We start from the raw sequence: 25,793 nt of genomic DNA, 5'->3' as shown, positions 1-25,793 counted from the left end.
GTTCCTAAATTACTTCAATGGAGGATAATGGGTGCAAGGGACAGAACTTAGTGTATGTTCAAATAGATGTTTTAAAAATTGATATGTGTGATTTCCATTCTTTTTTAATCATTTTTTTGTTGAAGCTCTTAACAGTTTTTGACTGACTGAAACATTCAGGCTTTGACAGTTCCACTTAATTAAGTCAGTGAGATTTAACTAACTGTCAAGCATGTTTTCATTCTTTTTTTGTGGGTGGCTTCACTGTGTGATCCTACTATGGCATGGAAAACAATATCTTGTGCAAGGCCACTTTGCATTGCAAGGTCATTGGGGAGGTTTCCCTGACAGGTTCTCAATGCCTGCATTGTCCGACAAATTTGCAATTATTTTGAAAATTATTGATGAAAACACTCAGGTACATGACTGATGGTGAGCTCTGGTCTAATATTTATGTCTGACTTTAGTAAAGCGTTTGACATGTCCCTTGTGATAGGCTGATCCAGAAGATTAATTCACAAGGGATCCACGGTGAGTTGGTAAGTTGGATTCAAAATTAGCTTGGAGTTTGAAGACAGTAGGTATTGGTGGAGGGCTGTAACCAGTAGTGTACTGCAAGGGTCAGTACTCTGTTTGTAATATATATATGTATAAATGATTTGGATGAAAATGTAGGTGGTCTGATCAGTAAGTTTGCAGATAACATGAAAATTAGTAGAGTTGTAGAGAGTGAGGAAGGTTGTTAAAGGATACAGAAGGATACAGATGATTTGGAAATATGGGCAGATAAATAGCAGATGAAGTTTAATCCAGATAAGTGTGAGACATTGCAATTTGGGAGGTCAAATGTAAGAGGAAAATATACATTAAATGGCAGGCCTCTGAAGAGCACTGATACACAGCAGTATCATGGGGTGCAAAGCCATAGCATCCCGAGAGTGACAACACAAATGGATAGGGTGGTAAAAAGGTGTACAGCATGCTTGCCTTCACTGGCCGGGGCATTAAGTTAGGATGTCATGTTGCAGCTGTATAAAGTTTTGGTAAGGCCACATTTGCAGCATTGTGTGCAGTTCTGGTTGCTGCATCATAGGAAGGATGTGGAAGCTTTGGAGAGGTTGCAGAAGAGGTTCACCAGGATGTTACCTGGATTGGAGAGTATTAGCTTTAAGGTGAGGTTGGTCACACTTGGATAGTTTATTTTAGAGTGTCGAAGGCTGAAGGGGGGGGTGGGGGGTGGTGACCTGATAGAATTATAGAAAATTATGAGGCATAGATAGGGTAGATAGTCGGGTTCTTTTTCTCAGCACAGAAATGGCAAATACTAGAGGACATGGCTTTAAGGTGAGAGGGGGGAAATTTAAATGAGATTTACGAGGCAAGTTTTTTACACAGATGGTGGTAGGTGCCTGGAATGCACAACCAAGGGAAGTAGCACTAGAGAAACAAAGGACTGCAGATGCTGGAATCTAGATGAAAAACACAATGATGCTGAAGGCACTCAGCAGTCGCAGGGTTCCCCCCCGACTGTGGTCGAGAGAGCTCGCACCCGTATCTCTACCATTTCCTGCACCTCCACTCTCACCCCCACCCCTCTCAGACCCAACAGAGATAGGGTCCCCTTTGTCCTCACATTTCATCCCACCAGCCTACATATCCTTTCAGCGACTCCTTCATTCACTCCTCACCCCCTCCCAACCCATCCTGCTCCCACCCCAGGATCATTCCTCTGCTCCCACCATAAGTGCCCCTGCTCCTACACCACCTCCATCACCTCTATCCAGGGACCCAAATAGTCCTTTCAGATGAGACAGAGATTCACCTGCACCTCCCTTAATATCATCTACTGCATTCAGTGCTCCAAGTGTGGCCTCCTCAACATTGGTGAGACCAAACGCAGACTAGGTGACGATTTCGCAGAACATCTGCGCTGTGTCCATAACCACGACCTGCATCTTCCCATTGCCAGTCACTTCAACTCCCCCTCCCACACTATCACAGATATGTCAGTCCTCGGCCTCCTCCACTGCTGGGAGAATTCCAAGCGCAAAAATGAGGAACAGCACCTCATTTTCTGTCTTGGAACCTTACAGCATGAATATTGAATTCTGCCACTCTAGGTAATCGCTACCCCCCCTCCCTACAACCCTCCCCCCTGCCACCATACTTCGTCTTGTCTTCCCTTTACTATCCTTTTTTTTCCACTCCCTTCTTACCTTATACCCATTCTCCAGTGGATCTGCTCTCCCCTCCTCCCCCGCACCTGTCTATCACTATCTCTTACCTGCATCTACCTATCACCACCTGTGCCCACCCCGCCTCCCCTCTTTTGTCTACCTACCACTGCTCTGCTTTTCCCTCCTATATATTGGGCTTCCCTTTTTCCTATCTTCAGTCCTGAAGAAGGGTCCTGACCCGAAATGTTGACCGACTGCTTTTCTCCATGGATGCTGCCTGGCCAGCTGAGTTCCTCCAGCATCATCGTGTTTTTTACCAAGGGAAGTAGCAATTTTTCATAATCATTTAGACAGACGCATGATCAGGCAGAGAATAGAGGTACGCAGATGGATTAGTTTGGCATCAACAGTGACACAAGCGTTGTGGCCAAAAGGCCTCCTCCTATGCTGTACTGTTCTAATATAATGAAAAAATATGTTTTGTTTTGTGGTGGAAATAATGTGTGATATGGAGAAATTTGATGATCTCACAAACCCCAGGTTCTCATCAAGGATCAAATTTTAGCTCCTCCAGTTTGTAAATTGCACATGATTTTCCTTGATTTTCACTATAATCATTTGCTTCTGTTCACAGAAATTGTGAGTTACCAATCTAAACTGAATTTATTTTTTATAGTTTAATGCTTCCACAATTTTGATGCATTGCAAAATTTTAAAAGATAATGTCATTACGTTTTGTTTTAGCTTGTTTTTAATCCCCAAAACTACCTAGGATAGGAGTACGGTTCGGGTATTATGTACTTTTGACATGTACAATTGAAAAACAGTAGGTTTATGCAATTTGGCTATCTATTTTAACATGGCCATGTGATTACGTATGAAGACACCGTTGTTATTTATGATGACATTGGAATTGCTGTTTTCATTAATGATTGTTTTAGGGATTTAAATCACATTTGAAAAAGTATCATCAAACCAGGATGTTAGCAAAAACAAACGCAAAAATTAGATCAAGTCCAAAAGAAGAATTTTATCGACTGATTCCTGCCATTTAAAGGATTTTTTGTTTAAAAAAAATCAGAAATTGAATCCAGAGGTTGTAGGGAAATGAAATGTGTATTTGACTTTTTTTTCTTTGAAAAGCTTTTCTTCAAAAAAAGCCAATGAACACCTAACTATCACCTAAATGCATTTCTTCAAAACATAAGAGTTTAAAATATGAATTGCATAGCATCATTCACACAGCTCTACATGATGGCAAATCTGTTTCACTTTGACTGAATCACAGTTGCAACTATTTCCATGTCTCATTGCACGATTCGAATAATTTGGCTGGGCATTTCCGATCAGGACCAATGCTTGTGTGTCTGACAAGTTTTCAGTATCATGCACACTGCGAATGATGTCAGTGCAGTGTGAATGGAAATAGAAAATATTTGGTTCATTGAGTTCATCAGAGTTGCTGACCAGCTGTAGGGAGTCCCTGAGGCAGTGCTTACTAGGTCAGTTTTTGCACATTGCTACCATAGACTACTGTAGCAGTCCAATAGTGTTCCTGTAGAGAGCTAAAAATATCTACTGGAGAGTAATTCAGAATCAACTAGTGTCATGTCTAGAAAATATTATTAGTTCTTTTTTTGATGGAATCACTTGAGTGACCATAGATTGTGTTCCTCTGGGGAGCAGCAATACCAAGCCTGAACTTACCTTTGCATTATTTATATCAAAACCATCCTAGTCTGGCTAATATAGAACTAGAGCAAAGATCTGCATGAACAAAGTTATTTCCTTTCACAATAAAAAAAGATTTAAATGTTATATTTCCAATGTATTTAATTTAATTCACCTCCATGTTCTCCCATAGTGAATGCCTTCCTGGGGGCTTGGAAGGCTTGACACTGTAAGGCAGTGTCTGTGGTGCAGCCAGGGCTGCTGATGAGCTCGTCCATTTAACAGGATTATCTGTGACCCAGAACACACCCCTATTAATTTAACCTCCAGATCCATGCAGCTCAGCTCCTAATTGTCTGCTGCCTCCCCCATGTTCTGGCATAACAAAATGCCAACTATCTCATCATGGATCTACAACAGCTTTCTCCTGAACATCTCTGTACCGTAGCCCTCATCCCAAGTTTTCTGGAGGATTCATGTGTATGGCCACCCTTCTGGTAAAATACCACACTTGATTGGCAGACCACTGACTGCAGGCCACTAATAACAGGTGTTGCTCTGTGCCACTCACCTCGACAGCCGACTTTCTTGATCTTTCATTGTGTCAATATCTTAGGCAGTGCTGGGAGCAATGATGCAGATAATCTTTATCATCATAAGAAGGACCAAATAGATATTGCATCTCAACTTCCTCTTGATATACCAGAAGCTAGTCTTCACCAATCCACTCCCGTGATTACAAGGAATAGCTGAGAACCTTAGATACAGCAAAGGCTTTGGGATCAATCAACATCCTGACTGTAATATTGAAGGCTTGTGCTCCAGAACTAGCTGTGCCTCTATCTAATCTGTCTTGTACATTTATTATCATTGTCATTTATCCAACAAAGTGAAAACAGAACCAATTGAATCTGGCTATTCACTGTCCAATCAATCCATTCTCAATCACCAACAAAGTGGCAGAAGACGTCACAAATGGTGCTATCAAGTGGCACACATTCACTGATAACCTACTCACCTGTGCTCAATATGAGTTTTGCCATGACCACTCTGCTCCATATCTCATTACAGTCTTTGAAAATTCATGAACCGAAAAGCTAATTCAGGAGGTAATGTAAAAGTGACTGCCCATGACACTAAAGTGGTATATGACCAAGTATGGCATCAAAGGGCCCTGGTAAGCTGAAGTCAATGGACATCAAGAGCAAACCATTTGAATAGCTGGCGTGATGCCTCATCAAAAAAAGTGATTGTGGTTGTTAGAAGTCAATCATCCCATCCCTTGGACATCACTACAGATGTTCCTTAGGGCAGTGTCCTTGACACAGCCATTTTCAGCTGCTTCAATGAATGTCTCTCTTCAAGAGATCAGGGATGTGGATGTTTGCTAATGATTCCTTAAGCACACAAGAAATCAGTGAGGCAGTAGTTATCTGACCCAATGAGCTTGTTTCACCTTTCAGTTGGAACATGTCTGATCTGATATTGGCTCAGCTACACCTTCCTGTCTGTTCTTCCTAACTATTAATTCCCCAGTAGACAAAAAATCTGTTTCCATTCATCTTGACTAATTCAGCATCCACAGCTGTCTGAGATGGAAAATTCCATAGATTCAGGACCATTTGTGAGAAGAAATTTATCCTTATCTCTGTCTTAAATGGGCAAACCCCTTCTTGTGAAACTTTGCCCACTAATTCTAGATGCCCTCAAAAGGGAAGCAGCCTCTCATCATGTACTTTATCAGATCTTCACAGAATTTTACATTTCTATAAAATAATTCCTCATTCTTCCAACTCAAATTGGTACCACATCAGGCCCACTTTTCTCAGCGTAAGACGATCTGTTCTTTCCTGGAATCAACTTAGTAAGCCTCCTCTGAACTTTCTCCAGTGCAAACACACCTTCTTTCAATGTCTCAAAAGAGACCTGGTTACTGGGACTGGGCAGCACATTGTGGTGCAGGTAGAGCTGCTGCTAAACAGCTCCAGTAACCCAGATTTGATCCTGATGTCAGATGCTGTCTGTGTATGGAATTTTGTACATTTACCTATGTGCTCCTGCTTCATTCCAAATCCAAAAATGTACTGCAAGGTTAATCAGGTACTGTGAACTGCCCCTAGTGAAGGTTGGTGGCAGCAGAGTCAGGGAGGGAGTTGATGGGTATGTGAAAGAAAATAATTGGGAGAATGGGACTGATGGGTGAGAGTTGGCATTGAATTAATAGATTCAGTGGCCTCCTTTTATACCATGAGAAATATGAAAAATGTTCCTGTACAGTTATAGCAAGACTTTCACACTTCAAAAGTCCCAGGTAATGACCTTCTCCAATAAGAGAGAGCTTAATCATCTTCCTTAATAATCCATGACCTTTTCATCAACAAGCTCTCACCATAAACATCCTGGGGTCACTATGTACAGAAACTCAAATGAAGTGGCCACATAAATACGATGGCTACAACTGCAAGTGAGAGGTTCACCCCAAAGCCTTCCCACCATCTACAAGGCACAAGTCAGAACTGTGATAGAATCTTCTCCACTTGCCTGATTGAGTGCAGGTCCAACAAAAATCAAGGAGCTGGACATCATCTGACAAAGCAGCTTGCTTGATTGGCACACCATCAACCACACGAAGCATTCATTTCCTCCACTATCATTGCACAATGGCTGATGTACGTGCTGTCTACAAATGTAGTTACTGGCTGAAGCTGCTTGAAACATCATCTTCCAAAAATCCTGCAATAGTTAACATTAAATTCTCTATTTAACCTCAATGGTAGCGATTGAAATGGAATTTTGGAGAACAGGTGCCAAAATGGGTCAGAAAGTACAGAGTGGTGGGCGGGAGTGAGTCATATAACTTGGGTACCATGGCAATTTTAGATGAGCAGAAGACTGCAAAGTGTGGGCAATGGAAGATGTTAACTTGAGTTCTGGAATGGTTATGTCTAGAGATAGTACGGACTTGGATGAAAATTTCAACAGGTGGATTGTAAGAAGGAAAGGAGATGGACTAGTGAAAGGGGAGGGGAAAGGTTGACAATTGGGATGGAAAAGATGTGGTTGCCATCTGATCGGTTTGTTGTCAAAAGAAATGCCAAGGTGGTGAACCATTCAGTTCATCATGAGGCAATGGGTTAGAAGGACAACACAATCAGTCACAAGGCTGTTGTGATAACAATGATGCCTTCATTCATCTCAATATTTATTTGGAAGAAATTGCAAGTTATTTGAGATTTGTAGTCTGACAGCACCGAGCTAATTATAGGGGTTGAATCAGGTGTTACAGCAGTAGAATCGAGAGTTGACATTTTGTATGTGGAAAATGACATCTTATGTGATATCTTTGACATGTATTAGATGAGAAACAGAAGGCAGCCAATCTGGATCCTTAGGTCAGTGCAGAGGTAACAAAACAGGAGCCATTGCTATAGATATTCTTACTTCAGTTTGGTTGGAAGGGTGAAACATAATATAACAAGTCCAGTTAAGCTAGACAGTGCTGGAGAAAAATAGGTGGCTGAGCATGCCAAAAGCTGCAGAGAGAGTGAGAGGGATTACAAGAAAATTTCTGTATTGGGAACAGTCACAAAAGATGGCAGTGCTGTATCAGAGGTGGCAACCCTAATTAGAGCGGAGTGAAAAATGAACATGAAACATCAAAACATTCAAGAATTTTGAAGTAAAAAGGGAAGTTAAAATGGAGCAACAATTTGCTGTAATAAAGATTTTCTTTGAGAATGAGGTTGATGGCAGATTTGAAAGGGAAGGGATACTATCCCAGAAGAGGGAATAATTATGAAATCACCTAGCATGGAGAGGCAAGGAAAAGATGCAACAGTTCATACCTTAATTACCCCTTCATCTTGTATTTAATTCATTATACTTGTAACTTATTTTCAATTTTGATTAATATTTTCTATAACCAATTTTTTTAAAGGAGGATTCACTGAATAGGATTACCAAACAACAGCTTTCAGAAACCATGACAAGATCAGAAGCCTCACCAGTCAACCATACATCCCAGACTTCAATGGTTGTGCCCCTGGAAACAACAACAAGAGCTGCTTCAGTGGAACGATCTTTGAAAAGAACTCCTGCACTGGTCCAAAGGGACACAGAACAGTTTTATAGCACTTTTACTCCAGTCCAAAGCAGATCTCCCACCAGGTTAGATGTTCCAGATTCTGAATCTAGCTTGATGAAGGTGAAAGATGCCCAATCTAGTCAATCCAGGACAATGGTAAAAAGATCTCTGAAAGAAATACCGAAAGAGGACCCAAGACTAACTACGGAGACGTATGTAAGTTTCATTTGATTTCATTAAGATATGTGAATTGATAGAACGTTTGTTTCCTTTGTTAATAAGTATTCTTATTTTTTTAATGTGTTTGCTAAGCAAGTTTTTTATGGTTGCAAATAAGGATTGCTGTACATATCTTACATCAGCAACAAGCAGACAAGATACTTTCTGTCATTATTTTCCTGATTTTGAATCCATTCATCAGGGATAAAAGGTCAGTGCCCAAATGCAGCTTGTTCTCATCTTTTTTGTTTTCTTTGTTATCAAAATAAATTTAAATTCATAAGGAATAATAGCAAACTCCAAGTATTATAGGGTAAAAACATTTATCAATTTATTTTGATCATTTGTTTGAAATATGCATATTGCATTCAAAAATATCTTTCTGCACCAATTTCAGTCTTTTATTGATCCAATTAATTGCATATTGCAAAATCATAACCTTCTGATGAGCTTGATTTTCTAATTGTACACAGTTATAAAGCAATGATCCCTTATAAACTGGTGCCGATTGTAATCAAAATTAGTGAAATTCCAATTACATTTTTTCTTATGAAAGGTAATAGCAAAGAAATGGTAAAATAAATGTATTCAAATAGTACGTCTATGAAATAGGAGTGTTAAAGACTAAGTAAAATGTCTGAAATATATGGTTTATTTATGAATATTGTGTTTTATGTAATTGAATTTTAAAGAGAGGAGAAGGAAATGATCTGTTCCCATTGGAACAAAAATTGCTGGAGCATTCGCTGCAGTTTAGAATGGCATTCTGATTCTTATGGTTCAGAAATGAAGATTAGGAAGAACAGAGAACATTGTGGAAGAACTAAGCCAATCACAAATTATTGTTAGAAAAGGTTTCCTACTTCCTCATTTGAAATACATAGTGCAGTAAATAAAACAAACTATCTGAAGTAAACTGATCACATTAATTCATTGGACTCAAATTGACACAGAATAAATTAAATGGATCAGTTACTTTTTCATGTTTCTACACTATACTTGGGTATCGTACTGCTTTGGAAAATCTATAAGTGTGTTGTTTATTAACAGGCAACTGGAAATTTTCATACATAAACCCTATGTGTGTTTGCATATCTCTATTCTTTACCCGTCTGTGAGATTATTGATCTGCAATTTGGCCTTCCCTTTGTCAATCCCAATGATGAAAAATATTATGTAGATGTAAAATCTGAGGATGCTTTTTGAAGTTGTCAGCCAATTGAAAATTCTCCAACTGGATGTACATAATCAGTGTTTAATGGTTCTGTATTACAAGTGTGATGTCTAAGGAACATACTGCTAACTGGCTAGACAATTAGCTCTGGAGGGTCAGGATGAAAATTAAATGTGAATTGCATTTAAAAAGTTTGCAAGCAGCTTGTCTCTGTGTATAAGCAAACAGCTAGCGTGATACTATGGGGCATTACCTCAAGCACCAGAAAATAGCAGTGATAACATTCACTTGTGTAAATAAAACAGTTGCATTAGGCTTCTTAAAACTCACTGCAATAATTGTAATTAGTATTGCCTAGAAATTGCATTTCATCCTTTTTAGTGCACTAAGCTGTTTTTATGCTTCCCACTGATACCAAATCAAATGATCTGCAAAAATAATGAAATTGGCCAAAAAAACATTTAGAATGTTAGGGTGGTTTGGATCCAGAAACCTACACTTAAATGGGATCTGAACAGTTCATGATGGGACCAAAGCTGCTGACAATTTGCTGTACACCACTGATAGAAGAGCAGTGCTCAGTCTGCAAGGAAGTAAACAAGGACAAGAAGGAAAAATTCAACCTGTAAAAAAAAGAAAGGGGCTAGAAATGGAAAAACTGTAAAATGTATATTCAAGGATAAGGAATAAAAAAGCTCAGGAAATTGATACTTAGAATACAAGATCAAATTAAAAACTTAACAAGGATGGGGTTGGAGAGAAAGAGTGGAAGTGCGACCCAGGAGAAGCAGAATCTGCAATCAGTTGGACATAGAGGGAGAATAGAGACCTGTACAAAAATCACTTAGAGGACAAATCTCTAAGGCTACATGGAATGGACAATGACTATCATCTTTGTTGAGTATTGCTTCTTTGCAACTGGGTGCGACTTATTTAGTAAATGCTCTTATGCTTTTCAGCAACATACGTGTACTCATAGTGATTTGTGGTGGTCACAAACAAGTCTCTTAAATTAGTTGAAATTAAACCTTGAAAGTAAAACAAGTTTCAAATGGACAAATCTTACAACAGGGTGGATGTAGAGGGAGTGTTTCCTTGGGAGAATCCAGAAGTGGGATTACTGTTTAAAAATAAGGGATCACTCATAAATAAATGGGTCAAAAGCCACCATGGGTAGACAGGATTGCAGAGTTGAGGTGACAGATTAGCCATGATTTTATTAAATGGTAGAGCAGGCTTGAAAGCAAGGGTCCTCTTCCTGTTGCTAATTCATATCTTTGTATGTTCCAATTTACCCAGTCCCCAGAGAAGTTATCTGGTGTGCAGGTTTAAGACATTGATTTCCTTCCTCATGAATACACTGATTCAGCTTCCACCAAGGCCTTTCAGGCAGCATGCTCACCCCAGCCCCAGAGCTAGCAATCCCAGAGAATTTCAGTGAATTAGGAATTGGAAACCAACTGCTGTGGAGGAAAAGAATCATTCAGATAAGTCTATATGTAGATACATCAAAGAAGCATTAATTAATTCAGCCTCCACAGCTCTCTAGGGTACAGAAATCCAAACACTTACAACTTCCTGAAAGGAGAAATTCCTTCTGTGTGACTTGTTATTCTGAAATTGTGTCATCTAATCTAGTTCTGGAATACCCCATGGAGTGGGGGGTTGGGGTGCCAGGGTAATATCTTCACAAAATCTTATTCTTCTAAACTTCATCGAGTGCGTGCCCAACTGCTCAACCTTTCCTCATAAGACAACCTGTTAATCCTAACATTCCACCAAGTGAACATTCTCTAATTTGCCAGTATATCTCTCCGTAAGTAAAGAGACCAAAACTGTATATCCTGCTCCAGGTGCAGTTTCACCAAACCCTGTACAGTTGTAGCAAAGCACAACCTGTTATTTTACTTTATCCCTTTTGCAAGACCAATATTCCATTTCCCTTCCTAATTACTTCCTGCCTCTTAATGCTAACTTTTCATTTCATAGATGAGGGCATCAGATCTCTGGGCATTGCTGGTAAGGCCAGTATTTATTGTCCATCATTTAGTGCCCTTGAGTAAGTTCCCCTCCAAATCGTAGGCCATACTGATTCGGAGATATATTGCCTGTCCTTTATTTATTGCTAGTTCTAAATTCTGGAACTCCCCACTCAACAGCACTATTGCACTGTGGGAATATCTTCACTAGGATTGCAGCAGTTCAAAAAGATGGCTTATCACTACTTACTCAAGGACACTTAATGATGGACAATAAATGCTGGCCTTACCAGTAATGCCCAGATCCCAACAATAAATGATCAGTCCTTCAATGCAACAATAATGTCACAAGAGGAGGCAAGTTGAATTCAAAATACTTTTGACATTTTGGTGGCATGGTGAGACAAGAATTCCTGCATCCAATACGGAGAGATTTGATATTACAGATGTTTTGCAATTGCTTCTGCAAAGTCAGAAAAACCTGGGCATGCGATTAAATTAATATACCTCTTTTCAGAGAGGAAGCTTCTGAAGAAAGAAACTTTTCTGATCAGCAAAGGGAGAGAGATTTATATACATTATATTTAAAAATATTTCTATCAAAATCATCTTATTTTTGTGAAGATAGATTTAAGTGTGTGACCTGCAGTTTCCAACAAAAGTTTCCTGCTTTAATTTCTGCTGATGCTGACCATTTCTAAGAAAGCTTACTGATGGCTGGGTTTGTTGCCTGAGAGGTAGCTGTCATTGCTTGGTGGTGAAAGATTTTTTTAATACTGCCTTTCAGTGGCATTGCTTACATGTAAAGTCTATCATTGGTAGTTTCAATGATGAGAAAATGCAAATGTAAAATTTTATACGAATGCCTTTTAATCTAGGTGCTAGCTTTTAATATGTGATTAATAGAAAATGTTTTATCTGGAAATGATTAGGAAAATACTATACATCATAAAAAGAATCATTACATCAGAGGCACTGGGCAACTCACAAGAAAGATAGCAGTGTTATTTAGATTTTTGAATAGACGATGAGTGTAATTTAGTGTGCTGTCTCTTCTGCATTCTTTTGAAAAGTAATGCTGTAGTCATTATCATCATGACTTTTTTTATTTGTTAGGAATATGACTGGCTGAAGTATCAGCCCAAGGATATGAGTGAATCTGATGAAGCAAGGATGCTGGCTAGTTTACGGAGACAGCAACTTGAAGAACTGGAGGATGACGGGAAGGCAACCCACTTGAATGCAGTTCATCTTGGCGATTGTGCCTATGGTGATGATAGCATTAGCACAAGCAGTGATGATACAAGCATCTGGAGTACCCAACACACAGGACCAGTGAGTCTGATAGCACAACTTACTAACTTGTTCAAATGTGCACTTATAGTCAGTTTTGCAGTTGTGCATATCATATTCAAGCACAAAGCAATAACATAGAAGGAAAGGGTTATATTGTGGAATATGAAAATAACATCCATGGAAGCTAGAACTTACTGGAGGCATTTATATGATTTTGCTTTGTTCATGATTCCGACAAGATATTAATCCATTTAAAATAAACAGACTAGCACCTCAATAGAAATAGGACAAGAAATGTCAAAAAATGTTGGAAACACTCAGCAGGTCAGGCAGAGAGAGACACAGTTAAAATTTCAGGCCTTAGAACCTTTTTCAGAAGTAGGGAAGAGAGAACAAAGTGTTAGTTTTCAGTGGTAGGGGAGGGATGAATGGAACAAAGGGAATATCTCTAAGAGATTGAAACCAGATGAGTTATGGTGGCAGTTAGAAGCATGTTATGCTTTTTAGTCTGTGGTATGTGTTGCTAAGGCAGGACTGTGGGACATGCCCTGCAGGTCAGGCTATACTATGGAAAGAGAAAAACTGAGCCAAAAATCATGGATGGAAGACTAGCAGAAATGGCAGTTCTGATACAAATGGAAAGAAGGATATAGTTACCTAAGGTTGGAAATTTTGATGAATTCAGATGGCTGCAACATGCCCAAATGAAAGATTATGTATTATTCTTCAAACTAGTGTTACGTCTTGTTGGAGCAATGGAGGGGGCCACAGACAGAAAGGTCAGAATGGGGTTGGGATGGAGAATTAAAGTGGCAGACTACAGGGAGTTCAGGGTTTCCTCTGCAGACTCAACACACATGCTCTGTAAATTGATAATCAATCTGCAATTGGTTTCTCCGATGTAGAGACCACCTTGCGAACACCAAATGCAGTACACTAGAAATTGTGCAAGTGAATCACTGCTTTACATGGAACGCCACAGTCCTGAACCATGGCTTCCCTTCTACCATAGTAGACAGAGGCATTGACTGCATTTTATCTATTTCCCATCCAGACCAGATGAAGGGTCTCAACCCAAAAGATTGACTGCTCATTTCCCTCCATAGATGCTCCCTGACCCACTGAGTTCCTCCAGTGTTTTGTGTGTTGCTCCCCCCCCCCCCCCCAGACTAGCTCAGGGAACCAATTAAGCCCCAGTCTCAAGCTTACCTGGCTGTCAAAGCTGTTACCAAGATTGAATGTGAATTTTTGACATTCATAAATATTCAAAGACTATAACAGATTAAACATGCTAATAATTTTTAATTTATTATTTAAACTTATTAGAGCAGAGATTACTGGATCTTTACAGGAAACGTTTCTCAAGGTCTGTGAGAAAGCAGCATTGCTTGTTGCAGGTTGAAAATTGTGACCCATTTAAAATTTTGAAGGAGCTTGACTGGGTAGATGCTGGAAGGAAGATTTCCTTGACTGCAGAGGCTTGAACTAAGGGTCACATTTTCAAAATAAAGGATTGGACACTGAAACATGGAGATATTTTCACTCAAAGGGTAGTGAATCTGTGGAATTCTGTGTTCCATCAAGCTGTGAACACTCAGTTGCTGGGTACACTTAAGACAAGATTCTTTGATAGATCTTTGGATACTAAGAGATAAGTAGAGTATCAACTAACATCATATTTGAAGGTGTTATACAATTCAACAAAGCTTCTAAAAAGCACATAGAATTCAAGGCTTTAAAAATGTAGTCATGGAACCCAAAAGCAAGGAAATTATGTTGAACTTTATAAATCAATCCATGGACGAGATAAATTCATTTCAGGTCGCCTTCCTTAGAAAGAAGATCAAAGTCAAGCAGCTCAGAAAAATGTACAGGTTACGAGAATGATACCAGAAATGATACCATTCTAGTAAGTCAGTTATTTGAAGAGCTGGAACAACTTTCCTTAGAACAGACATTTAATGGCATATTTAATTGATGAACTTAGGATAATGAGGGATTCTGATAAAATAGAAGCTGTTTTCGCTGGTAGAAATGTCAGAAATCAGAGGATAGACATTTAAAATATTTGATGAAAAATCCAGGGTTGTGTAAAGCAGCTTTTGTTTTACTTTGCACATTATGAACTGGAATCCATTATGTGAAAGGATGGTGGAAGCAGTAAGAATAATGCCTTTCAAATTGGACCTCTGCTTAAAGTACAATGCAGAATAATTTGGAAAGAGGAGTTGGACTAATTATAGCTATTTCTAAGAGCTGGTGCAAGCACAATGGGGTAAATAATCTCCTCCTGTGCTGTGTTATTAAGAATAAAATGTCACATTTTCAATTTCTATTTATTACAAGATGTAATATAATGGAAGGAAATTCTTAATGTGCATTTTATTATTAAGTTATAATAAAAACTAAACCATAGAAATTGCATTGCTGAAGTCAGTTTATAGAGATTGGAAAAGTAATACAGAAACTATTTTATCTAATGAATGGTGTATGGCTAGAAAAGGATGCTAATAGTTTGGAATTTCCAGGACAGGTATAAATCAAAATATTTATGTTGTATTCATTATTGGCCTTACTAACCAGTATCAATGCCACAATTTCCTGCCAGTCTTATTAGTGTTTGTCAGAACCTGGAAACTGATATATACAAGCAGAAGTCAGTATAAACAACAGGGACTCAACAAAATTGAATTTACAAAATTTGCCATTGTAAATATCTACTTTTATGATTAAACTTTTTAATGCTGGTGCTGTTTTTAAAAAAATCAGTGCAGGTCACAGTATGTAAAAATAATAATTGCCAGTTGAATTGTTTTAAAACTCCATATATTTTGATGCTTTCTGCTGTACTCAACTTTAAATCTATTCAGCCGAGATCTGCTTTTACTGCAGACGTTTTGCTCTTTTGCATTGGGAAAAGATTAAGTTGTTAACTGTCAGGGTTTTTCAGTTTCAGTCGGGAGAACTGGCACAAACAAAACAAAGTACCCAAGGTTTAATATGAAAATATTGTTGTTATAACATAGAAAGAAACCTTTCACTCCATTAAGTCTGTGTCAGCTCTTTGCAGAGCAATCCTCTCATTCCTTTTCTTCCTCTCTTTCAAGTAACCCTGAGACTTATTTTCTTTCAAGTTTCTATCTAGTCCCCTTTAAGAGCACTGATTGATTCTGTTTCCACTCTCTATACAGCCAGTGAGTTTTGGATCATAACCACTCCCCTTGTGTAAAACAGAAAGTTTTTGTTCACTTCCTGTTTTTATCTTTTATTATTTATCTTGTACGTTTTCTGTTGCTTGAACTGACTTTTAAAAGGAACATCTCTCTCTGTTTACTCTCTTTAAACTGTCATGATCTTGAACATCTCTATGAAGTCTCCTCTCAACATTCTTGCTCCAAGGAGAAAAACCCCAGCTTTTCCATTTTAATCGTGTAGCTGAAGTATCTAATCTTTGTACTACATGTTTTCTGCACTGTCTCTTGGGTCATCACATGCTTCAAAAGTTGCATTGATCAGAATTGGATGTAGTACTCCAGTTGTGGCCTAGCCAATACCCTGCAAAATTTATGTAGTCTCATCTTTTTGTATGTTTTACCAGCTGCTCTCTCAAAATGTTCTGTTACTTACAAAGATTTAGTCGTAGGTAGGCTGTCCTTTTCTTCTTGATACTTAGTCCATTTGGCCACCTCATTACCCAGAACCAGATCCAGCAGAACCATGGAATCAAAGAATGGTTACAGCACAAATGAAAGTTCATCATGCCCACGCTAGCTCTCTATCAGTGCAACTCCAGTTTCAGCCAACGACTCTTTCTGCGCAGCCTTGCATATTTTTCTTAACTATATATTTATCCAATTCTCCCTTGAAGGTCACAGTGGAATCTGTCTCCACCATCTACAGGCAGTGCATTCCAGATTCCAACCACATTCTTAATTCTCTTCATCATTATACCTGTGAATGTAAGTTCTTATCCCTTCTACCAGCTTCCCACTGTCCACTCTGTCCAGACCCCTGAATGTTTCACACACATCTATCAAATCTCCCCTCAGCTTTCTCTGCTCTGAAGAAAACTGTCCCAGCCACTCTAATCTCAAAGTCAAAGCCTAGTTTGTCATATCCACAAGTACATGTATGCACAGATGCAACGAAAAACTTACTTGCCGCAGCATCACAGACATATAGCATCATATAAGCAGCATTCACAAGAAAAACATCAATTAAACATAAATTGTACACAAGTTTTACAAGGAAGAACACTATTAGAACAAAAAACAACCAAGTCCATTTTAGTGTTGTTGTTCAATCTATCCTGGTAAATATGGTTCCTCATCCCAGGAGCTATTCTCGTAAATCTTTTCTGGACCCTCTTTAATGCCATCACATCATTCCAGAGATTACAGCCTTTGGGATCCTTTGGCATAGACATCTTGGGCCAAAGGGACTGTTCCTGTGCTGTACTGTTCTTTGTTCTGTGTTCTATTTTTCAATTTCCTCCATAGCTCCTGAAATTCTGACTCTTGGCAGCCCTTTTCTTTTCTATGTCATTAATTCTGACATATACCATAACTTCTGGCTCTTCCATTTCCCCCTGCAGAATGTCCTATACTCTATTCTTTATGTCCTTCACCCTAGAACCAGGGAGGCTACAGGCCATGTGAGACCTGTGTGGATAGTCACAGAAGCATTTGATTGTTTCCCTGACTACAGAATCTGCTATGAAAACAGCATTTCTGATCATCACTAATTCCTCACTACAGTTCATTGTTTCTAATGATGATTATTATTATGATTATAATAATGATTAGCCTGTCCTGGTCCAACCACATAGACACCATGACCAAGAAAGCTCACCAGCGCCTCTACTTCCTCAGGAGGCTAAAGAAATTTGGCGTGTTCACTTTGACCCTCACCAATTTTTATCAATGCACAATAGACGGCATCCTATCCGGATGCATCACCGCTTGGTATGGCAACTGCTCTGCCCATAACTGCAAGAAACTGCAGACAGTTGTGGACACAGCACATCACGGAAACCAGCCTCTGCTCCATGGACTCTGTCTATACTTCTCACTGCCTTGGTGAAGCAGCCAGTATAATCAAAGACCCCACCCACCCGGATCATTCTCTCTTCTCCCCCTTCCCATTGGGAAAAAGATACAAAAGCCTGAAAGCACATACCACCAGGCTCGAGGACAGCTTCTATCCCACTGTTATAAGACTATTGAACAGTTCCCTAGTACGATAAGATGGACTCTTGACCTTGCACCTTATTGTCTACTGCACGGCACTCTCTGTAACTATAACATTTTATTCTGCATTCCATTATTATTTTACCTTGTACTACCTTAATGCACTGTGTAATGAATTGATCTATATAAATGGTACGCAAGATAAGTTTTTCACCGTAACTCGGTACATATGACAATAATAAACCAATTTACCAATTATCAGTTTGAGAATGACACAGAGCATGAAAACTCTTGAACTTCCTGCCTCTTCCTGTCCTTTAAGATAACCATCCCCTTTCTTTCCTGAACTCTGTGTAGCTGCAACTGCCCAATCCATGGAGTATATGATACTCTCAGCATCTCTTGTGTTCTGCAGTTACTCCAGGTGTCTAAAACTTGGAAACTTTGTGCTTGAGTTAAAGTTCCTACATACATGGTCCATGCATATGAAATATCCCAAGTTCCCACATAGTGCAGGAATTGCAGTCAATAGGCCTCAGCTGTCTATCCGAGATTTAAGAAATGTTATATTTCTTCTCTATTATCTTTTTAGACGTGCTCATTATTCATCTGTCTCCACTGGAAATGCCCCTACTTTTTTTTGTTATTCTACCTTCCTAAGTTAAGTTGGAGAACAGCACCTCTGCACTAAGTTCCCACACTAACCAAATTCCTGAGCTTAATACTCCATTCAATTCACACTCCATGTATGCTGCACTCCAATTATTTTGCTAAAAATTGGCATTATATTGTGCTTAAGCTCTATTAATGTCTCCTCAATTCAGTTCTATGTGAAATATTTACAACTTTAAATTCTAGAATATGGAGAAGATATTAGGATTAGAAGTAAAAAGTACCATTTAGGTTTACAAGTGCTGAAATATTCTGATAAAAGCTCACGATAATAAAAAAACAAAGTAAAACAAAAAGTGTTAGAAAAATCTGTAGTAGCAGTGCTCATCAGAGCTAAATTGCTTTGCAAATGACTTCACTGTGACATATCCAACTTCTAAATGTACAAAGTAAAATATTTCTGCAGAAAGGAGCAAACTTTGGTACACTTTTGTTTGGACATCTCATGTGGAATTGAAATTGGATATCTGAGTTGGTAATGTCACCTTTTTAAGGCATTTGTTAAAAGTAAATACATTTCTAGGATTTTTGATGACTTTTGTAAAGTCTCACTCTTCATTAAGAAGCACGTCTCTGAAGTTGACATTTCTGCAACAAATGCTTGGCTTGAAACATAAAAAGGTAAAATCTGGAAAGGTTGACAGTTGATCTAGAAACCATAATATTTGAAGAAAATATGTTTTATCAGATGGTTGAGTAAACCCAGACTGATTTTGTAATCTATCTGTTTAAACTAGTTGGAGTGACTGGTACAAATCATGAGGGAATAGTAAAATTTTGAAGTGGTGTGTAAATTGCCAAGTACTGTTATTGCTGTCCAGAGAATAAAGCTATCCCAGAAGGGTTTTGTTTGATTATACAATTAAGCTAAAATTCAGAATCTGCTTGAGTTTTAACAGGCAAACTGAGACCGGCTCCGTTTCATAAGGACGTCATGTGTACTGGCTCAGCAAGCATATATTTCTGACCAAGTTTAAAAAGAGACAATCAATGGCTTTACCTTCTCTACTCTCCATATGGCAACTACACACAAAAAAAGACACATTACTTTCCTCTGGTAGAGCCTTTATCAATATTCTAAGTAATTTCTCCACATACTGCAGGAGTTAACCAACAGCTAGTTATGTTCTATGCCAAAACTAATTTAAGAAGAAGCCTCCAAATTTGCAACTGAATACATGTGTGAATTTATCTCTTTGCACCATCAAAGCTTCAATTCATTTTTTGCTGGATGAAGGTAAAAGATTCTGAAACACACTTGGTGAGAACTTGTGATTTCTTTTTTGAGGAATATATTGAGTTTATTGATGACTATTTAATTTCATATGCACATTACTGAAGGACTTAATTGCTTCACAGAGTTTCTCTCCTTGTGTGCCACATAGAGGAAGAAGGGGCTAAGGAAGAACACAGGGAATGCAATGAAAAGCGGATTGTGGGAGGGTATTTCTGCCCAGTTTAATCATTCCAAAGGAACTAATGAAAGTAGGTTGATCTGGACTTGTGAGAAACAATGCTTGTGAAAATTTATATTAATAAGGTAGGCAAGTTCAACCATGCCTCCAGCCAGAATCACAAGCAAGCTCAGTCCTGTCAGTGATAGTTAAAATCACTTCAGTTCTGAATTTATCCACCCTTAGCACTCTTCCCAGACTGCCGCAAGCAACACTAGAATCTGTCGATTGTCACTGGTGTGTTAAGTAGGTGACAGACAGGTTGACAATTGACAAAGGCACGAATGACCCCCTAAGGTTTTGTTTAAATTGGTGGAATTCTTAATTTAAAAGTGTTTGTGATTGCTCAGTCATAGACTGTGAAGGAATAGCATTGTTAATATATTAATAAACTGTAGTCTGTGACCATCTACATAGAATTTTGCAAGCAAGGGCTTTCTTCCCTAGTCATAGGGAAGGAATCTTTCACTATTCATCTTTAATTTGGCAGAGATATAGTGAGTGTGTTCCAGTTCTTCATCTTTCAGGTTGCTGCCTGGATTTGCTGTCCACAGTCAATGCCTATCCACACTTTTTTAAGATGTGGAGGGAGTCTCCCTGACTTCACATCCTGACAGGCATCTGATGAGAAGGGGCATCAAGCTTTGAGGCCTTTAATACTGCATATCTTGAGGCTTTGCCACCAGAATGTCCTATCAGGCTATGGCAGCTCATTGACTGTAAAAGGCTTTTTACAGTGTCAGCTATAGTCAAAAGAATTTATCAACTAGTAAAATAAGTTTAAAAAGCTTAGTGTAAGAAGTAGAAAAATGGGTTTAATTAATAAAATACTAACAAATAATTAAAAAAAACAAAATAAAGAAAAGCAAGTAAAGCATTTACCTGCACTTAGCTTTATCCATAGGAGCAGTAAACCTCTTCTAATGCATGGAGTTTCCCTGATGTAAAACTGGGGGCCAGGTGGAAAGTACATACTTCAGGTGAATCAGTAGTGGAGAAGACATTCAGATGCAGAGCATCTGATCTTCAGGAAGTCTCAACTGGAACCAATTGACATGCAGCCAGGGCAGTGAAGAAGATCCAGTTTCCTGGAGGATAAGAACCCACAGAAGTTCTGCTACAGAAGACGTCAGATGAGGACTGAAACCCCAAATGTCTAACCACAGTGAAAGCTTTCATACAACACCAAGGGAAAATGAAGCAGTCAGGTACCAATTCTGGTGAGGTTTTAAACAGTTTAGAGACTGTGCAATTCGGCATGGAGGAGATGGGCAACTTCATTGTAACATTTGTGGACTCAAACATGATGCCAAATGCCTCAGCTTCCACTGCAGCACAAGTAAAAATCACCTAACAGCAAGGTACTTCAGCAGAAATTCAGACTGCCACCATGCATTCTCAGGCTGCTCTCAAAGTAGCTGCAGATTCTGTTGTTAAAGGAACTTGCAGGGTGTCACAGAAGCCCAGCAGTCTGTCCTCTCACAGATTACTACAACAGCTGAAGCATTCCCTCGGGGAGAAGTTATAGTTCCAATGAGCACATATCTCCTGCCTCTCTGAGCATGGCAATTCTAATCAGCTCATCATTGTCATTCCAGTAATAGCCTTGCAATTGCCTGTCAGCCATCCAGCCTAGGTTGAGGCAGTCTATACCAAGGTGAAATAGTACAAAGTCTGGTTTTCCAGGGCAGAGCTACTTCAGGTTGTCCTCTAAGGTGTCACCCCCACTGAATATCAGCAGCCTTACACCAGCCATGCTGCAGTCACTGGGGTTATCCCACCCAAAGGCACAAAGGGATCACAAGGGTGATTAATTGTTGTTTCCGTTCAATATAAATTGCTGGAACTATTAAATGTTGTTCAAAGTATTTATTTTGCTTTGACTTTTATTTTTCTATTGTGGCCAATTGATGGTTAACAATAGGGAAAATGTAAGTTTTGGAATTGTAGGTGGATTGTAGAGTCATGCAGCATGGAAACCATCCATTTGGCCCACCACGTACACATGGAGCAGTGGCACCCATGTGTTTTTAATCTCATCTTCCAGCACTTAGCCTTCAGTGTTGTAAATATTATAAGGTTGCTGTCATGGCTATGTTATCTTCTGTTGTTGAAGTTATTGAAATATTTCTAATCTCTTGAAAAAGAAGTACAATTTATTTAAAGTTATAAATATTTGCAGCATGAAGTAAACCAAATTGGGAAACTTGGGAAGAATTGAACAAGCTCACATTCTAAAGTATAGATAACATAAACTATACATCCATTATCCTGAAGTTGATGCAGCTTGTACCCACTGAAGAATTCTGCCTATTCAACAGAATCTTTATCTGCGTGAAGCTATTTGAAGCTCAACCTGTGCTATATTTGTTACCTTTTCTGTTTTGTTAATAATAGATATCAGGATTGGAAATATACTCCAAACCAAAAATAGTTTGCTCTGGAGAAGCTGTTCATTTTTAATAACTCGATCTTTCCCAATGATATAGGAGATGACAAAAACTCAAGCTTAAATCTTTTTATCAAATAAAAGGATTATCTTAAGGGAAATCAATTTTCACTTCTATAGATGAAGCTTGATCACAAGGTAAATGGTAATTTCAGTAATAAAAGCATTAGCTCAGAGAGGGGAGCTTGCGGAACATGAGATATTCCTTATGTGGGATCATGTGATTCTACTTGCACTATTATATTTGCAGAATATAATGAAAATTATCAACAGTCATGAAAAGCATTTTTTAAAAATATTGTTAGCAAGACAAAATGATCTTGGTGAGATCACAGCTAGAGTATTATGTACAGTTTGGATCCCCTTCCGAAGAAAGGATAGGATGCTATAGAATAAGTGCAGCAAAGTTCCATCAGATTGGTACCTGGGATGGCAGGTCTGCCAAATGAGGGAAGAAAGACAAGATGACATTGCATTTTTGCCCAACACAGGGCAAAGTGTGAACATTTCTGCCTCAGAACTCCATTGAGTCAGAGAGTCACAGACTTATCCGGCACAGAAACAGGCCCTTCAGCCCAACTTGTTCATGCTGATCCATCTGAGGTAGTTCCATTTGCATGTGTTTGGCCCATATCCTTATAAAGCTTTCCTATTCATGTACCTGTCTAAATGTCTTTTAAACATTGCAATTGTACCTTCCTCCACCACTTCCTCTGGCAGCTGGTTTCGGCAGGAAGCAGAGGATGTTTCTAATAAGCATCCTTGAACAGAAAATATTGTTTAGATTTTTGGTGTCTTATCCTTTAAAGTCATCGGTTTGCCACTTGCAAAAATTGACTCTTTTCATCTGTCTTGAAAACATCAACAGTTGAACCAAATGTTGGGAGGTTGGTGTGAGCAGTGCACTTGAAATAATTATCAAAACATTAAGTGGTGGACCTAATACCATTTATCTAGAATATTTCAGAGGATAATACAAATACTATATAAAATTATTAATTTCATCCTATGGAAAATATATGAACTTGCACACATGCTACTTACCTGACACAAAAGCATCAAACTTGATGAGACCATTTCTGGAGTATCATGTACAATTATAGTCTCCTTATCTAATAAAAGGATGTATTTGCTATAAAAGGAGAACAGTGAAGAATCATCAGGTCGGCTTCTGGGACTGTAGGTCTGTCATATGAAGGGAGACTGAGTCATCGTTTGCTTTTCCCCTGAGCTTAGGAGAATGAGAGAAGAATCATTGAAACGTACAAAATTCTTCAGAAGGCCTGAGAGGATGGATATAGGGCGGATTATTACCCAGGCTGAGAACAAGTGTCACAGATTCAAAGTAAGGTGTAGACCATTTAGGACTGAAAGACCTAGTCCTAGTCTTACTTGTGCAAGTAAGCTTAGTATTTGATACTATGTTTAAAGAAATAAAACAAACTAGATGGTCTCATCTTTGACTGAAAGCACCATAATATCATTTGTAGAGACATCCATAAGGTGAAACATCTCATCTTAAAACAGTACTGAAGAAGAGAATGGCATGCTGGCTTGAAAGGAAAATACTATATTAAAACTTGTCAGGGCAGGCTGGTAATATTGGACAAGCTTTCTTTTTCTGACACTTGGTTAACTCACTATAATAGTTGAAGGCATGTAATTTGATTTCCCTGTTTTTGCTGGCCTTGAGCTTGGATGAAAAATCAGTTTATTTTGAGAAAATGAAATAATCTTGAGAAGTAAATGGAAATTGTTACTCATTGCCATGATCTTAAAATGGCAGCTGGCTTACTTGTTGGCCATCTCCCCTTGGAGTCAGTAGGTTGCGGGATCCAGCCCATTGCAGGACTCAAACACGTCATTGAATGTGATGCTTCAGTTTAATACTGAGGAACTGCTGCTTGGTTAGAGTGCCATGTTTCAAAATGAGATGTTAAATCAAACCTCTTTCTGCTTGTTTGGGTAATGTTAAAAAAAACATATTCCTGTTTCAAAATAATCCTAGAGTGTTCTGCGGTTCTCCTGGGAAAAATATCTTCCTCAAACAAACAATTTAATAAGAAAGACATAGAAGGATACAGTCCTAATGTGGACAAATGGGGTTAGTGTAGATGGGCAAAAAGGTCAGCATAGATGTGGTGGCCAAAGGGAGCATTGTTGAGCAACTCTATGACCAACACCATCAAAATCAGATTCATAGGTCAATAATCACATTTGCAGTTTGTAAATTGACAGATGCACATTGATTCCAGGAAATTCCAAACAAAATTTGCTAAGGATGATAGCTTTTCCAATGAACAAGTAGCATTACCACAATGAATACTGTTACATTTAAGGCATCAATAAAGCACAGTCAAGTTTGTCCTATTGACATTTCTTACATTCATGTGAACAGTATAGCCAGAGAGTTAAAAAAAAATCAAGGAAAATGTAGGTATTGGATTAAAAAATGAGATTATAGAGAATATTTGGAATATACAAGGATTAAATATATTTTGATGAACTGGATTTACTGTACAATTGTTCTGATGTGATAATGATTTTAATAAGTCAGATAAAGAGATAAAAATTCCAGAGTTAAATTCAAGTTGTGGCTACCTTGCCATCATATCAGTTAAGCTTTCCATATTGAAGAATCTTCAGTCTGGCTTGATAAATATGATTTAAAAAATGGACATTAACTTTTTCAAATTATTTCTGTGTGGCTTTGAAAGCAGGATACTGTTTTGTTTTTGTTTGGTGATTTTATTGAGCGGGATTGGATAGGTGCTCTTCTTCACACCTGAAAAAATAGGCAGCTGTCAGCAGAAAATTCAAAGGACTGGGGAGATTGCCCTGCCATCCCATGGATGTGCAAGACAGACCCAGTGAGATTTTTAAGCCTGTCAATGTCGACTTGAATGGAAGGAGGCAGTTTTAATGTGCAAATCACTGTCCTACTAGTGGCAGTTTTCAGGGACAGATGTTTCTTCCCTGCTCCACCTATTTGTCTGAGGTATTGGGTGACCTTGAAGGGACACTTGAGAACATCTCAAAATTCCAAAGGAAATACTGGGCCGGATCATGTTCAATATTGATCTGACAGCATCACAGCAGTGCACATCCATGGAAGTCTGGATGTGTTCACTGTAGCTACCAGTGGTTCTCTTTAGAACTGTGGTAAGCTATCAACATGATTCAGCCCAGTACTTACTGCAAAGTGCCAGTTTATTTTGACAAAGAGTTCCTCAACTTTCCATTTGATCAGAAAATCTGACTGTCAATATTTTGGTGAAAAGTCACCTTCCTTAATATATTCCCTGAAATTAATCCAGACATAGAAATATAGAAAATAAGAGCAGGAATAAACCATTTGGCCCTTTGAGCAAGGCCCACTATTCAGAGCAATCATGGCCAATCTTCTATCTTAACACCATATTCCTGTTCTCTCGCCATAACCCTTGATGC

At 38.7% G+C, this 25,793-nt stretch overlaps 1 protein-coding gene across 1 annotated transcript in view; it reads left to right on the top strand.

Moving 5' to 3' along the window:
* cfap20dc (CFAP20 domain containing) overlaps positions 1-25,793 on the top strand; it is a 263,203-nt gene that overhangs the window by 170,849 nt on the left and 66,561 nt on the right. Inside the window, exon 13 of the mRNA XM_052017624.1 lies at positions 12,400-12,598. Coding sequence (XP_051873584.1) covers positions 12,400-12,598 — 199 coding nt within the window. The remainder of the gene's footprint in view (positions 1-12,399; positions 12,599-25,793) is intronic.

The sequence above is a fragment of the Pristis pectinata genome, chromosome 6 (assembly GCF_009764475.1).
Source record: "Pristis pectinata isolate sPriPec2 chromosome 6, sPriPec2.1.pri, whole genome shotgun sequence".
Lineage (NCBI taxonomy): Eukaryota > Metazoa > Chordata > Chondrichthyes > Rhinopristiformes > Pristidae > Pristis > Pristis pectinata.
The sequence above is the reverse complement of the archived record's forward strand: the minus strand, read 5'-3'. Positions and strand labels throughout refer to the sequence as shown.